At 34.9% G+C, this 16,477-nt stretch overlaps 2 protein-coding genes across 2 annotated transcripts in view; both read left to right on the forward strand.

Annotated features, from left to right (window-relative positions):
* Window positions 1–8,075: 8,075 nt before the first annotated feature.
* On the forward strand, window positions 8,076–11,233 carry LOC111905663 (uncharacterized). Its single transcript, XM_023901357.3, has 5 exons — window positions 8,076–8,222; window positions 8,475–8,617; window positions 8,737–8,866; window positions 8,978–9,169; window positions 10,801–11,233. The coding sequence occupies exons 1-5, from the start codon at window positions 8,175–8,177 to the stop codon at window positions 11,005–11,007; spliced, it is 720 nt and encodes a 239-aa protein (XP_023757125.1). The 5' UTR covers window positions 8,076–8,174; the 3' UTR covers window positions 11,008–11,233.
* A 3,620-nt stretch (window positions 11,234–14,853) lies between these two features.
* Window positions 14,854–16,477, forward strand: part of LOC111905662 (uncharacterized) — a 1,856-nt gene continuing 232 nt past the window's right edge. The window contains exons 1-5 of the mRNA XM_023901356.3: window positions 14,854–15,042; window positions 15,431–15,573; window positions 15,669–15,798; window positions 15,913–16,104; window positions 16,323–16,477. The exon at window positions 16,323–16,477 is cut by the window's right edge and continues 232 nt beyond it. Coding sequence (XP_023757124.1) covers window positions 14,893–15,042; window positions 15,431–15,573; window positions 15,669–15,798; window positions 15,913–16,104; window positions 16,323–16,477 — 770 coding nt within the window. The 5' untranslated portion in view covers window positions 14,854–14,892. The remainder of the gene's footprint in view (window positions 15,043–15,430; window positions 15,574–15,668; window positions 15,799–15,912; window positions 16,105–16,322) is intronic.

A 16,477-nucleotide genomic window follows, 5' to 3' on the forward strand; every position in this document is an offset into this window, starting at 1 on the left:
GACGAGCTACTTGTTGCTCGGTATCTCGTAGGCGTACCTCCCAAACTAACTGTCTCGCTCGAGAGTCTCCATTCACTTCCCGTGTTTGCCTCTCATCTCTCTTAATAGCAACTCACATTTGTTTCGTTCGATTTGGGGTGTCCTGAGCTTGGTTATCGATACCTTGAGTGCGTCGCACCACGACTGGGAGGGCCTGGTCAGCTGGTCCTCTGTGGCTAAAATTAAAGAGACCTCAGCTCTTACCGTGGTGTGGTAGTATTCCTTACTGGTGACTTTATCCCCAAATATCGGGTGCCCGAGGGGGCATGGGGTCACCGGGGCCCACACTATAAGTCGGTGCCCTGGATTTACATGGAGGATTGATGTCATTGGATTCTACATCCGTGTCGTCATCGTCACTGCCCTCCGGCTCTTCCTCTTCGAGGTCCACTATTGACTCAGCGGGTTCACCTGCGAGTTCTACTTCGTGTCTCTCCTGGGGTTCTTCCTCTGGGTCGAGCCACCCGACTATTCCTTGACTAGGGTGATAGGGTTTCCTGGCTAATGATACTCGTCTATAGCGTATTGCACGATGGGCTATGAATACTAGAAACAAATAGCATACCAATTACTCCTATAACTCTACGACTATTGCATAGATTCAGTTGGGGTTCCCTTCTTGGAGATTAAGGGGTATGATTTTAGGTTCCTAGTTATCACGATCTCTTCACGACATGTGATGGTTGTACCTTGGAGGGAATGTAGTTGATCAGGCTACATCCGCTCCTTGATACAACTAAGAACAGTCCTGAATTAAACGAGATACTAGCATTATATTGTTTGGTTCGGTGTTAGGTTCCTATTCCTAATGCAAGCAAGGGTGTTTTATTTACTTTGTTTTGTTCAGAGTTATGTTAGTCCCTCTTTTTGGTTTATAGTTGCATATCAATGTGTGGCTAGACATGCTAGTTCACTATAAACAAAGCTCTGATACCAACCTGTCACACCCCCGAACCAGACGGCGGAAATGTCCGGGGGCTGTCGTGACTCAATTGAATACCATAACATTGAATATATATGAAACATAACAACATTCGTCACCATGCATTAATATTGTACAACCAGTAGAGTTTACATTCATTACATTGCCTCAAAACATTACATTCTCGAAAGTGATTGTTCGATACTAGTTAAACGACAGCAAAACGTCATAGAGTACAATTCATCCTTCACTTTATCTGTTACCTGAGAATACAAGTATTTTGAAAAACGTCAACATATGAAATGTTGGTGAGTTCATAAGTAATGTTTGAAATCCAATGTTTGTATTGTTTGAAAAACTACCAGAAAATCCGATATTTTCTGAAAAGAAAGGCTTTGGAAAACGTTTGTGAAGATCCATAGGTATGCTTGTTTGTTTCTATACTTGTAAAAAAAAAATGTTCGTTGAAGATGTATGCGTTTCAAATCTGTATGTAATAAAAACCCTAGGGAAACCCGATGTTCCCCTAGTTCTTTTGGAATCCATTGAGTTGCGTTGAAACCATTACGAAAATAGTAGTGTCAGTCCCAGGCGACGTTGGAAGGTTCTCGAGCAATGATTATTTACTACAAACCCGCATTACACAAACGCCCAGTTTATAGATATACCAACGATTCCCGAAGGCGTCGTCAGTACTAATCACGTTATCCAATCGCCCGGACAAGGTGTAGTCCCACATCCGAAGAGAAAGAAGTCACGAAGACCCCGGTAACTCCATTAGCCGGTTGGGGATAAAATGTACGAGGGGTCCCAGACCCGCCTCGCAAAAAGGCAGACTCCACTGGCGACACTAAAGGACCCTTGGGGACCAGTAGTCTACAGCCATTGAAAGTCCGGTTACGTCGTGTCGGATTGGTAGAACCCAACACTCCGTAAAAAAAATGTCTTCGGGCCTTAAGATCAGGTCATTGGGCTAGCTAGGCTCAACGAACAAGATTTTACACTTGTGGGGCCCAAAGATGGTGCGTAGACGTCTGTGCACACTCGCATGTATATGTATTACCAATCGTTATTTGTATGTATCAAAGAGTTAGTAGTTGTAGATTTCCATTGGCTCGAGACCGAGCCAATTCGTTTAACAACGACTTTTGGTATTGTAATGAGTTGTATTTCGTTGATAGTCGAGGTGTCATTATTTGATCAAATTGTACACATTGAATCAGCCTTGAAATATTTCTGTTTTCAGCCTCTCATTATTTGTAAAATTTACATTTTCAACCCTTTTATTTAAATATTTCCCGGTTTGGTCCTTAAACTATTTTTCTTGACATTTTAACACCAAAAATTATTGAAATTAATATTTTCCAGCATATTTTTCAAAGAAAACAGTTTAAGTCCCTGAAAATGCAGTTTTTCTCGGTTTTAGCCCATCTTTTCGCAATTTTGACAATTTTGGCCCAAAATGGAAAATTTTTGCAACTTTGGTCCTTTTTAAATTTAAAAAGCATTTTAAACCTTTGAAAAGGATTTGGAACACTTATAGTCCACTGTTTTTCAGAAAGTTACAGTTTTGGCCCTCCAAAACAGAAAAATTCGCATAATGGGCCTTATTGGGCCGAAATTTTCATTTTTAGCCCATTAAGCTTGGAATTTATGTTTTTAATCCCCTAAATGAGTATATTTCCAGAAATTTATTTATAGAAACTGTTTTGGCACACTTCATCCATCAGAATCTGTGAAATGTCAATTTGGGCCCTTATTTTTGCATTTTTCACATTTTAGGCCCAAAATTTGTGTTTTTAACCCAAAGAAAATTATTACTAAACCACTTAGCCATTTTTCTTGAAGCACTTTGTGTTTAGAAATATATTTGAAGCTAAAATCATTTAACACAAGATATATCTCGGTTTTGATGGGTTTTAAGGCTAGATCCAACATAAAAACACATAAAAGCATACATATAAGCATGGAAATCATACAAGGCATACAAATACATATAGATCTACACTTTCACTTGTATTCCCCCCCACAAAAACTCATAAAAACAGAAAATAGGGGTATGAATCTCACCTTGTTTGAAGGTTTCGGTTTTTGATGAAGAAAGTGAGAGATTTCGGCCTAGCTTGCTTCTTGAGAGGATCCTCAAAACTATGATGTTTCTAGTATGTGAGTTTGATGAACTTTCTTGTGCACACACACCCACTCACGGGTTTAAGGAGGAAATGGGAGAGTTCTTGGGGTTTTTGAGAGTGAAAGGAAGCATGAATGATTTTTGGTGAGGGAAAATGGCCTTAGGCCGAGATTTAGAAGAGAGAGAGAGAGAAGAGAAGTGAGGTGACATTGCATGGATATCCACCATGCAATAAGTAGGTGGCATCCTCACAAATTTTCCCATAATTTCCAATTTTTGTTTTTATTTCCTTCACCATTCTTATCTCTTTTCTTCCTTTTTTTTTTTTTTATTAACATGGGCCTATTTGGGCTAAGGAGAGAGGAAAGGAATCATCTTGGGCCCATATTCGAATTTATGAAGCCTAAAAATAAATTTTCGGCCCATTGGGGCAAATGAAATCCTTTATGGCCCAACAAGGCTCATTAGAGATAAGATGGATCATTTTAGGTCCACATGGCCCAAATGCTAAAGTTTTGTGAATGTGGTCTATTTAGAGCCCACTTAGGGCTTCTAGACCCAATAAGAGAATTTTAGTTCGTAAGGAACTTGGACCGGGATTGCTAAGGTTTCCCACCCTTAGTTGAACATATGAGGTGTATCTTAAACGAGGATAGAGTATTGTATTCACTTAGAGTACATGCTTTTACAATGGATGATGTTTATATGAGGATAGAATTTCCTAGCTAAAAATGCTAGTTGTGACAGAATCCATTGAGTTGCGTTGAAACCATTATGAAAATAGTAGTGTCAGTCCCAGGCGACGTTGGAAGGTTCTCGAGCAATGATTATTTACTACAAACCCGCATTACACAAACGCCCAGTTTATAGATATACCAACGATTCCCGAAGGCGTCGTCAGTACTAATCACGTTATCCAATCGCCCGGACAAGGTGTAGTCCCACATCCGAAGAGAAAGAGGTCACGAAGACCCCAGTAACTCCATTAGCCGGTTGGGGATAAAATGTACGAGGGGTCCCCGACCCGCCTCGCATGAAATGCAGACTTTACTAGCAATACCAAAGGACCCTTGGGGACCAGTAGTATACAAGCCATTGAAAGTCCATTTACGTCGTGTCGGATCGGTAAAATCCAACACTTCGTAAAAAAAATGTCTTCGGGCCTTAAGATCAGGTCATTGGGCTAGCTAGGCTCAACGAACAAGATTTTACACTTGTGGGGCCCAAAGATGGTGCGTAGACGTCTGTGCACACTCGCATGTATATGTATTACCAAACGTTATTTGTATGTATTGAAGAGTTAGTAGTTGTAGATTTCCATTGGCGCGAGACCGAGCCAATTCGTTTATCAACGACTTTTGGTATTGTGATGAGTTGTATTTCGTTGATACTCGAGGTGTCATTATTTGATCAAATTGTACATATTGAATCAGTCTTGAAACACTTCTGTTTTCAGCCCCTCATTATTTGTAAAATTTACCTTTTCAACCCTTTTATTTAAATATTTCCCGGTTTGGTCCTTAAACTATTTTTCTTGACATTTTAACACCAAAAATTATTGAAATTAATATTTTCCAGCATATTTTTCAAAGAAAACAGTTTAAGTCCCTGAAAATGCAGTTTTTCTCGGTTTTAGCCCATCTTTTCGCAATTTTGACAATTTTGGCCCAAATTGGAAAATTTTTGCAACTTTGGTCCTTTTTAAATTTAAAAAGCATTTTAAACCTTTGAAAAGGATTTGGAACACTTATAGTCCACTGTTTTACAGAAAGTTACAGTTTTGGCCCTCCAAAACAGAAAAATTCGCATAATGGGCCTTATTGGGCCGAAATTTTCATTTTTAGCCCATTAAGCTTGGAATTTATGTTTTTAATCCCCTAAATGAGTATATTTCCAGAAATTTATTTATAGAAACTGTTTTGGCACACCTCATCCATCAGAATCTGTGAAATGTCAATTTGGGCCCTTATTTTTGCATTTTTCACATTTTAGGCCCAAAATTTGTGTTTTTAACCCAAAGATAATTATTACTAAACCACTTAGCCATTTTTCTTGAAGCACTTAGTGTTTAGAAATATATTTGAAGTTAAAATCATTTAACACAAGATATATCTCGGTTTTGATGGGTTTTGAGGCTAGATCCAACATAAAAACACATAAAGGCATACATATAAGCATGGAAATCATACAAGGCATACAAACACATATAGATCTACACTTTCACTTGTATTCCCCCCCCACAAAACTTATGAAAACAGAAAATAGGGGTATGAATCTCACCTTGGGGTGTTGACTCGGTTTTTGGAAGAAAAGATGAAAGAAATGAAGTGATTTTTGGCCTTGGCTCCCTTGGATGAAGATCTTGAGTTTTGAGATGATTCTAGGGTGTAAGATCACGATTTTTGTATAGATTAGGGAAGGATTTTGATAACAAAAGAATTTAAACCATAGATCTATGCATAATCTTACCTTAGATGATGATTTACTTGCAAAATCCTCTTGGAAAGTCCCTAAATTTTGAGATTTTTGGAGAGGGGAGGAAGGAGAGTTCTTGTGTGTTCTAGAGAGAAAGTTGAGATATTTTTGGTGTGTGTGGTGTTGCTCTCGGCCAAACAAGAAGAGAAGAGAGAAAGGAAGTGACTTTGAAGTGATACATGCATGGAGGTATGTGATATGCCTAGAAGTCGACTAGATAATAGTGAGGTGGCAACCAAAGTCAACCTCCCTTGTATTTGGGCCTTGGGCCGAGAATGGTGGGGAAAAAAAAAGGTTTTTGGGCTTTTTGCTCCTAAGCCCAATATTAGTGTTAATTAGGGTGTGTTTTAAGTCTAAAGGAGTGTAGTAGGATTTTTATGTTTTTCTTGAACTAGTTTTAGGTTATTCATGTATCAAGGCTCTTAATCCATTCCATTCATGACCTAAAATGTTGGAATAAGTAAATATGGGTCCACTTAGAGTCCAATTAGGGTTCTAAGCCCATGATAGTCTAATTGGAAGCTTATTGGTCCATTTGGATCCAATAAGGAAGTTCTAGTCCAAAATAGACTTAATAAGAACTTCTAGGGTCTCCAATTGTTTGATGACTATTTATAGTACTTGTATCTTGTATTTGATTGAAGTTTTTGATTCTCATTAGGTTGAATGCATAGATTACATGGCTCAAAATTTACAGTTGTGACATAGTATGTTGGCATTTTAACCCGATGGTTGAGGGGTCTAGGGTATTCCAACCTGATGGTTAACTGGACCCAAAGTATGTTGACATTCCAACTAGATGGTTGTAGGGCCTGGGATATTCCAACGCGATGGTTGATCGAACCCATAGTACACTGTTTTTAGTTTGTGTGATATTTGTATGTGTTTTGGTATTTTGGGGGAACTCACTAAGATTTGGGCTTACAGTTTTGGATTATGTTTCACGTACATCAGAGGATCGCGGGAAGGTGAAGGCGTGATTGTGCACCTCCTCGTGTTTTGTTTTTATGATTTTGGGCAAACTCTGATATTGAAATGTTTTGAAACTATTTTGTGAACAATGAGGATTTATGGGTTGTTTTAAAAGTTTAATTTTTTCATGAATTTTCTGGATGTTACAATGTTGCTCCATGTTAGTCCAAGTTGCTCTAAGTTGCTCCTTAGCCCCGTTTAGAAGATCCATTCCTTTGTCACTTGATCTGTTCTTTTGCCTGCTAATCCATTCCCTTCTTAGATGATCCGTTTCTTTGTCACATGCTCCATGAACCTCAAGTGCTCTATTGAGTTCTAAATGCTCCATTGAACTCAAATGCTCCATGAGAATGCTCCAAATGCTCAAGTCACATTTAACATCTATGGTCAATGGTCAACATCCTTCGCGTCATAACTAGCTCCATAGCCGTATCGCGGTCACTATCAGATAAAACAGTCGCGATCCAAACACGACACCACATCACATACCCTCCTTGGTCGTGTCGTGCTAGCTCTAGTAGAATCCAAGTTCGTTAAGCGCTTAACCCTTTGAGATTAAGGTTCTAACTCTCTGGATAATATCAAAATATCGACTTGATGGATAATGTTTCCAACTTTATCTATTTGCATGCCTCAAAACACACAATACTCAATGTAGGTTATGAATGGGGACAAATGCTACAATCTTTATGCATGAACCAAATAGCAAGATAAAAAAATCTCTTCTCTCTACCACCATGGGTTCAAAGTAATCAAGATGCAACCTTTGGATCTGGAGTTTTCCAAACTCCAACTAAACATCAATAAAGGGACCAAACATAAAAATCTAGATCTACAAAGAAGGATGCATAAAGCTTGAACTTGAGAAATTACAAAGATGCATATTATAATTAGAAGGTTAAATGCTTATGGATCTAGCTTCTTGACAACACCAATCACTTGCGTCTTCCTCAAGTTCCACCAAGATACCTCAAGAACAACAAAGAGGGATTAAAGAGGCTAGGGTTTCAAGGTTAGGGCTTTCTAAAGGTGGAGGCTAGAGGAAAATGAGCAAACCCTCACATCAAGTTCCTTAAATAGGGCCCAAGGCCCTAGACCTAGGGTTTTGAAGCGCCACCGCATCGGCATACACTTCTTAACTGCGCTGCAATTTGAATGACGTGTCTACATCGCGATACCTTTCAACCCGTGTCGCGGCCTCAGTTTTCCCGAAACCTTAATCTCAAACTCCAGAAGTCTTTAGTTGATCAGTCCAGAAAATAGATGTTATAATTCTCCCCCACATAAATTGGATTTCCGTCTTTAAAATTTGCCTCGGTTACACTACCAAAATGTCAGAACCTTTATGACTTCATCAACTTAAACTGGATTTTGTACCTTAAAATCTGCCTCTGGATGAATCAATTAAGAAACAAAATTTATAGTCAATTCTTATTTTGGTATGTTATCAATTTTCTCGTTACGGCCCTACAAAGATAGAATAATTGGCAGGGGCTTGACAAGTTAAATTGATTACACGTTTATAGTTTTACACAAAACACAAATTACTCGTGCATTTAGGAGTACCCTTCAATATTTAAAATTCCTCTACTCCAAACCAGAACTCTCACTCACTCTTTTGCTCGCCTTCCATCCATGGCTACTTCCGAGTTCAAGAAGATTCGTATTCACAGGGACGATATTGTGAGTTTTTCATATTTCCTTTACCTACTGAAATGCCCTTTGTTCCATGTTGATTAGAAATTCAGTAGTTTTCTTTTGGCGTTTATACATTTGTATATGTATTCGTTTTTGTTTATTATAGTTAGGAAAAAAAAAAAGGAAATGTCAGGAGAAAGCTGAAATGGAGAGAAATTCGATGTTTTGCTTTGTGTAAACATCGATTTTGAGAAAGATGATTTGTTAACCTTGAAGCTACACATCTATTCATTGCAGATATTTGATGCATATTTGGTTGGCAAAGAAGACGCACCTGGAATCGTTGTTCTTCACGAGTGGTGGGGAGTTGATTTTGAGATCAAGAGCCATGCACTCAGAATTTCTAAAATTGAATCTGGCTACAAAGTACTTATACCCGAGTAAACTATCAAACCTTACTTCTAGGCTTGTAGTACATAACATCTCATCATAAACTTAACTAATTCAACTCTGATCTCCGTTTTTATAATTAATGAATGATACCCTTCCATGATTTCAGTTTATACCACGGAAAATTTGGTCATGATGCTGTAGAAGCAAAACATTTGATGGATTGTCTTGATTGGCCATGTGCGTTAAAGGACATCCAAGCTTCGGTTAACTGGCTCAAGTGCAATGGCTCACGGAAGGTTTCTAAATACACCAATAGCTATAGTATTTTACTCGATATTAATGCATGAAATAGCAAATGTAGTTTTTAGTTGATTTTAATGTCGTGATTAATTGATGATTTCATCTAGGTTGGTGTGACTGGATTTGGCATGGGTGGTGCTCTTGCTATTGCAAGTTCCGTTTGTGTCGCTGATGTTGTTACTGCTGTATCATTTTATGGAGTTCCTCCTCTTCACTTTGCAGATCCTGCTAAAATCAAAGCACCTGTACAAGCTCATTTCGGTGAACTTGACAATATTGCTGGATTTTCGGACAAAAAGGTACCTTTTATATCAATTTTATGATGAATAAATATGAGAATAGCTAAAAAGAAGGCACATAGTTCGTAGTAAAAAACATGTGAGAGTGAAAGAGCAAGGAAGTAAAAACGTAACAAGTAGTATGAATGATGGTAAATGACCGAATTACGTTGTGTTTAGAACTAATATAAAATACAAATGACAATAGCGACGAACAACCCACATACCTCATAGTAATAATGAAGTGATGTTGAAGGATAAAAAGGTTAAAAGGATGTGTAAATGGATTATGTTCCCTTCACTCGCGTAACTTATTAAGACCTACTTATATATTTAAGTCTAAAAGAAAGGGGAATATTTAGAAAAAACCCCTACAATATCAAGCTTTTATTGAAAATCCGCTATTTTATTTTATTTTTCTTTTAGAAAAGCCCTCACTTTATTTATTTTTTTTCTTTTAGAACCATTCAAATTTCTTTTAAAAACAATCATACCAAGAAAAACTTTTAAAAACATCTTTTTTATGAAAACATTTTTTTTTAATATACAATATAATTTCTACCCATGGAACAAACTTCGTTAACCACTAAATGTGAGAAAGGATCTGTTACTAAAACCAAAACCGAGCCGAAAATTTCGGTTTTTGACTTTGAATTTTTTATTTTTTTAGAATACATCATTTTTTTGGTATTTTATTTTTTCCTGCTCTTTATATAAAAAAACACATTAACCATAAACTTTTTGGTTTTTACGAAAAACAAAAACAAAAATGTTGATTTCTAAAATAGTTTATTTTTTGTTTTGTTTTGTTTTTTTTTTTTTTTTTGTCATTATGAGACCTTTTTCGCTTGCAATTTTGTGTTTTTTTTTACAAACCCTATTAACCACCAATGAGTTTTAGACGCAAGTATGATATACTAGTTTTGTAAAGATATTCATGAAATATATTGAAGTTTAAGCATGATGATGAAACTTTATTAACAATATATATGGCTACAAGAACACCACAACTCTAAAGCTTTACAAGAAAACAAGAAACCGAAAAAATATCAATAGTTTGGTATTTCAAAAATCAAAAACCAAAAATTTTGGTTCAATTTTATTCAAAAATCGAACCAGTCTCACATCTAATGGTTATCAAACTTTGTTTCATAGCCACAAATTTTGATGCATTTTGAAAAAAAAAATTTGAAATTTTTTTGATATCTTTGAAAGAAAAAAAAATAAAGCATTAGTTTTTCATATAAAAGCTTATAAAAAAAAATGCCCTTATGTATGTCCCTATTAAGTTCATTTACCATTAAATCAAATAGAAACAACACTTAGGGGTTGTTTCTTTGTTGTTGTTTTTTCCTTCATCTAGTGGTGTATGGGGGTTTGTTTGGAGTACCTTTTTTTTATTTTTTTTGTATCCTATCAGTAGTCTTAATATGAAAATTTTGACAATCATTCTTTCTAGAATTCATGCTGAATAATAATAATAATAAAGTTTTTATGTAGATATGATATAAATTGAAATTGTAAATGATCATATGAAAAAAAAAAGTCATAAATGAAACTTATTTCTACTAAATACAACTTTTTACAAATTTGTCCTCAATTATTTATATTTTCTTTTTGATATTATAGTTAATTTTGGGCTTGTTTTGTAGACTGCGAAAGCTCTAGAAGAAAAACTAAAGGCATCGGGAAAGCAATATGAGGTACATTTATATCATGGAGTGTCACATGCATTTATGAACACTTCTCCTGAAGGTGAGAAAAGGAGAAAGAGTTTAGGGATGATTGACGAAAACATAACTGGTACAGCTGACGTGGCATGGTCTCGTTTCCAAGCCTGGATGAACCGTTATTTATGAGCTTGAGCTCAATCATAATTGAGGTAATACTAAACAGAAACACCATCTTAGGAATCAATGATTTGGTATATTTGATGCTCAAATGGTTTGTGTATTGTTTGTAAAATGAGTTTCTTTTTTTATTTTTGTTAAGTTGTTGATATCATTTCAATTATGTGATGTGTAACCCTCTCGAACTACTTGATATTAAAATGGTGTGTATAGAAATGTTATGTCGTGCCTAGAACCTAGTTGCATTTGCTTTAGCTAAATCGGTCTTTTTATTACCCATGACCTATATTCCCTTAAGTTTAGGTAAGTCATAAGTGAACAAAGCTCCAACGTCTTGTTCTTATGCAAAGATTCCACCTATTCTATCATAACAACCATCCATAACTCTTCCTCTTTTGAAGAAACCACTTTGTGGTAAAATAGTTGACTTATTAGAACTAACCATGTCATCGGCTACTTGTAATGCATAAGCCCCCAAACCTTCAAACCAAGACCATAACGGGGGGATGCATATTCTTTAATGGATTATCTCATGCTATGAAGGAACAATGGTTTCACGTTAGAACTAGTTCCCCTTATCATAATCCAAATTATGTATTACCGGAGAAAACACACGGCCAAATGGACGACCCTCTATGTGGTTGTGTATTATGATGAACTTATGTGACTCCTCAATGACATAACCATGTACCCCACCATTCTCAACCCATTAAACACCACTTTATACATATAACTCGTAGATATGAGACATAGTTATGGGTACATGGTTGGGTATTTATGGTTTGTAGTCTCCTATGTTGCAACTCCAATTTGAGTACGTCAACCAATATTTTCCAAAACGATGGTAGTAGTCGACAAATTAATAGTGTACAAGATGGTGTATTCACTCTATTGTGTTACCTTGTCAACCTATCCAAAATCTCCATCCAACTGAAACAACCCTCGTATTGACAATTTTAAATAGCAATTTAATCAATGAACAAACATTTAAGTAAAAGATTTATGGACAAGGTCCCAAAAATTGAAATTTTTAACAATTTGATTATATTGAAACATAAAGGTGTACAAGGGTAAGACAAAATAATCAAGAGACAAATAGTTGATTTTTTTTTTTGGAATAATTTGAAGAAGTTTAATCGTAGACCGAACACAACAATAAGCTTTATATATATATATATATATATATATATATATATATATATATATATATATATATATATATATATATATATATATATATATATATATATATATATATATATATATATATAATCTAAAGTTGATTACCCTTAAAAGTCATTATTCATTAGTTTATTCACATGCAAACCATATGTTAGTTGTTACTAAAAAAAATTCATATACGAGTTGTAAATATATGTCATAAAACAATATGATATTAATATGTATTTATTTTATAATATAAATAAAAATGACAATAATTTAATATAAATATTATTAATTATAATAAAAATTCAAATAATACAATTATTTTAGAATATGTATTTGATAAAAAAAAATTAACAATAATGAGTATACACCTACTTTATAATATACCATTAGTATCTTTAATCATAAAAAAGAAATTGCAAAGTGGTTCACGTGGTTTGTGACTTTCTTTGAATTGGGTCCAAAAACTTTCATGCTTGAGAATTTGATCTTTAATGACAATTTTTATTGTGGATTTGGTCCTCATGTGAGGGTATATTTGTATTTTCACTTGCCTTTTCGTCTTAGTTGGAAAAAAAAAATTAGAAAACTACAATGACCAAAATTTGCAATTTCCTGTACATACCAATACATACATATCTTCCACACCATTTGTCAAATAGAATACATAAACACCAATACCACACAAAATGCATATGTTTTACTTTATATAATACCAAAAGAGTATAATGTAGCTAGCTAAGAAAATTACATATAATACCATTGCTTTTAAAACACAACAAACAAGTACAAATGACAAAAACATCAAATGATATCAAAAGAAACTTAACAAGCATCAAACTATATACACCCTGACCCATCTTTAGCCCGACCTATAATTTGCCACAAAAAGTCCAGAGTTCTCTGCTTCTCTGTACTTTCCATAACTTCATCAATTAAATCCTTATCTTTAAAAAAGACTTGTTTTCCTCATGAAGATAGAACAATGCCTTAGTCCTTACATTGATTTTAGGTTTCTTCTCTGTAGCTTCCAACTGTTTGACCATACTTTCTTCATGATAATTTAGACATAACTTTTCAACATTAAAATCTAACCTTATTTCTGTAAATTAGTTGACCTGCTCGATAGAAAATGTTGCAATATGTTGCATGTATTCTTCTGGTGTGAGTCAATTAGATGAATATATATATATATATATATATATATATATATATATATATATATATATATATATGCAATTAGCTCTAATAAACCCAAATTTACATACACTTTTGTTTATATGATTACTAAAAAACATATAGAAGTATATATGCATGTTTACATGATTACTAAACAACACAAATAAAATTCTACACATTTATTACTATCTTGAAAATAAAGTATGGGTTTCTCAATATCATAGCAACAATGCCAAATTCACCCATTTTTTGAGATTATTATCTGGTAAATGTAATATTTACAAGGATTTATACACGGTTTCACAATTACTACCTAAGAAATTAGTTAAGACATTGGTTACAAATTAGGGATCTTTTCATTTGTCATACCAATTAAATGGTAGTAGCCTAGATTATCCATATAAAGAGCCACACATAGGAAAAGTATATCATATTTCCAAGTTACAAACAAAACCTAGTTCTCTAAGACAAATCCACAACAAAGAAATGACATCAAGCATTCGATTCCAATCAGATTTAATCCTTGAAATCGAGTATGATATATGGAAGGACATGAGAAACATAAAAAAAAAAAAAAAAAAGTTTTAATAAGGTTCAAGGAGATAAAATCAAACTTTGAGAGGACGGTAATATATTGGAGTAGCTCAGAGGCTTCCCATACTCCATCAATAGGTTTATCGCACAACTTTACATCTCCAGATCTCAAGTTATAGATATAGAGCTCCTTTTGGCCGTCAATAATCTATTGGAGGTAATTGAACAATGATTGAATGATCGTATGACACATCTTGACAGGGTTCGACACGGGTGAAGCCTCAAGATTGCAACTTTTGATGTTCTTGTTAGGTTTAAGCTTGTGATGTTATTTTGGTAAAGGTTTAAGGTTCTTTTGGTGTAAAAGATTTAATCTTTTGTGAATAAATGTAATATAATTGATGTTTTACTATCTTTAGTGTATAAACATTAATGAAAGTAACATAAAGTTGTAGTGTAATACCTTATATTACATGAGGATGCCATCTGAATCGGTGCTTAGGGCTTCTGATGCCAATGTTGAAGAGGTGAATGTCGGTGATGAGAAACAGATAGAAAGGGAAAACAATAGATTGCTTTTTGAATTAGGGATCATATGGGATGGTGTAGTTGGCTAATACATGAAATGGCAGGTGAAAAGACAAATATACATCAAGTAACATACACATTGGGTGGGATAACAACCAAAACAAATGGCTATTAAGTCAAATAACCAAATCCAGAACAAATGTTGTCAATAAAAACCAAATTCACAAATTGAAAAGTTTTTGGATTCACTTTTGAAAAAATGCAAACCACATAGAGAAATTTTACAATTTTTGTAAAAAATAAATGATTAATTTTAGTTTGTACTTTCAAAGAAAACAAGTATACTTAAAACGACACAGTTCAGTTGAATAAAAACCCAAAAGTCATATCTTGTCGAGGTCTTATTAAAAAAATAAAAATAAAGTCATCGGTCGGTGAGTAGCGAGTTGTTGAGCCATCGAATCGAAGTAGAAAGGTTCAAACTCGATGGCACTGCTCAATTATTCCCGAGTCTTCTCAAAAACCCTTAACTCAAAAGCTGTAAGCAGAACTCTCACTCCCTCATTTGCTCGCCTTCAGATTCGATCCATGGCTACTTCCGAGATCAAGAAGATTCAGATTCAAAGAGACGACACCGTAAGCTTTTCGTATTTCCATTATCCATTGAAACGCCCTTTGTTCTCTGTGGATAAGAAGTTTAGCAGTTGTCTATTGAGTGATTACTTTTAAATTGCTTGTCCACGATTTCGAGCTGTCAAATTATGATACATATGATGGTTTCTTTGCCCTAATCATTATCATACTACGATTTCTTTGTTCTAATCGTGCGCATGCTTAGTCTGATGCATATGATGATCCTTTGATCTAATCGTGCAACTCCATTAGATTGTTATTCTATAGAGTTGATCAATATTTTTGAGCTTGCTACTTTATTCAAGATCACTCTCATACTAGTGTTCGTTCCTTCTGCCTTTCTTGTACGATTCGTTGACCTTGAAGTTACATATCTATCTCTTCATTGCAGACATTTGATGCATATGTGGTTGGAAAAGAAGACGCACCTGGAATCGTTGTTCTTCAGGAATGGTGGGGAGTTGATTTTGAAATCAAGAACCACGCCCTCAAAATTTCCAAACTTGACCCTGGATACAAAACACTTATACCCGAGTAAACCATCAAAACACTTGTCATTATAATCTTTTAATTCCCATCTTCTTCTCTAATCCATAATCAATAAATCAAATCCACTTCCATGATTTCAGTTTATACCGAGGAAAAGTTGGTCTTGATGCTGCAGAAGCACAACATTTAATGGAAGGTCTTGATTGGCAAGGTGCTGTAAAGGACATTCAAGCTTCAGTTAACTGGCTTAAGGCCAATGGCTCAAAGAAGGTTTATATACTTTAAATACAACAATGATTTTGGTATTTTGATCGATATTACTTCAAGAAATAGTAAATGTAGTTTATAGTTGATTTTAATGTGGTGATTGATGATTTGATGTAGGTTGGTGTGACTGGATATTGTATGGGTGGTGCTCTTGCTATTGCAAGTTCTGTTTTAGTCCCTGAGGTTGATGCTGCTGTTGCATTTTATGGAGTTCCTCCTAATGAACTTGCAGATCCTACCAACATTAAAGTACCTGTACAAGCTCATTTTGGAGAACTTGACAACATTGTTGGATTTTCGGATGTTCAGGTATGATGAATAAATGACCATTTTACCCTTTTGTTTGAAATTTATCTTGAATAGAAATGATAATAGCTAGAAATAACCGAAATAGTTCATAGTGAAAAGGAAGTGAGTGTGAAGAGTAAAGAAGTAAAAAAAAAAAAAGTGGTGTAATGCTAAATAGTAAATACAGTAAATGACCAAATTACCCTTTTTGATATTGTGCTTTTGGTTTTGTTTTGTAGACTGCTAAAGCTTTGGAGGAAAAACTGAAGGCATCTGGAAAGCCATATGAGGTATATATTTATCCTGGAGTAACACATGCATTTATGAACACTTCTCCTGAAGGTGTGGAAAGGAGAAAGAATTTGGGAATGATAGATCAAACTGAAGCTGATCC

This window comes from Lactuca sativa, chromosome 9 (genome assembly GCF_002870075.4).
Source record: "Lactuca sativa cultivar Salinas chromosome 9, Lsat_Salinas_v11, whole genome shotgun sequence".
Classification (NCBI taxonomy): Eukaryota; Viridiplantae; Streptophyta; class Magnoliopsida; order Asterales; family Asteraceae; genus Lactuca; species Lactuca sativa.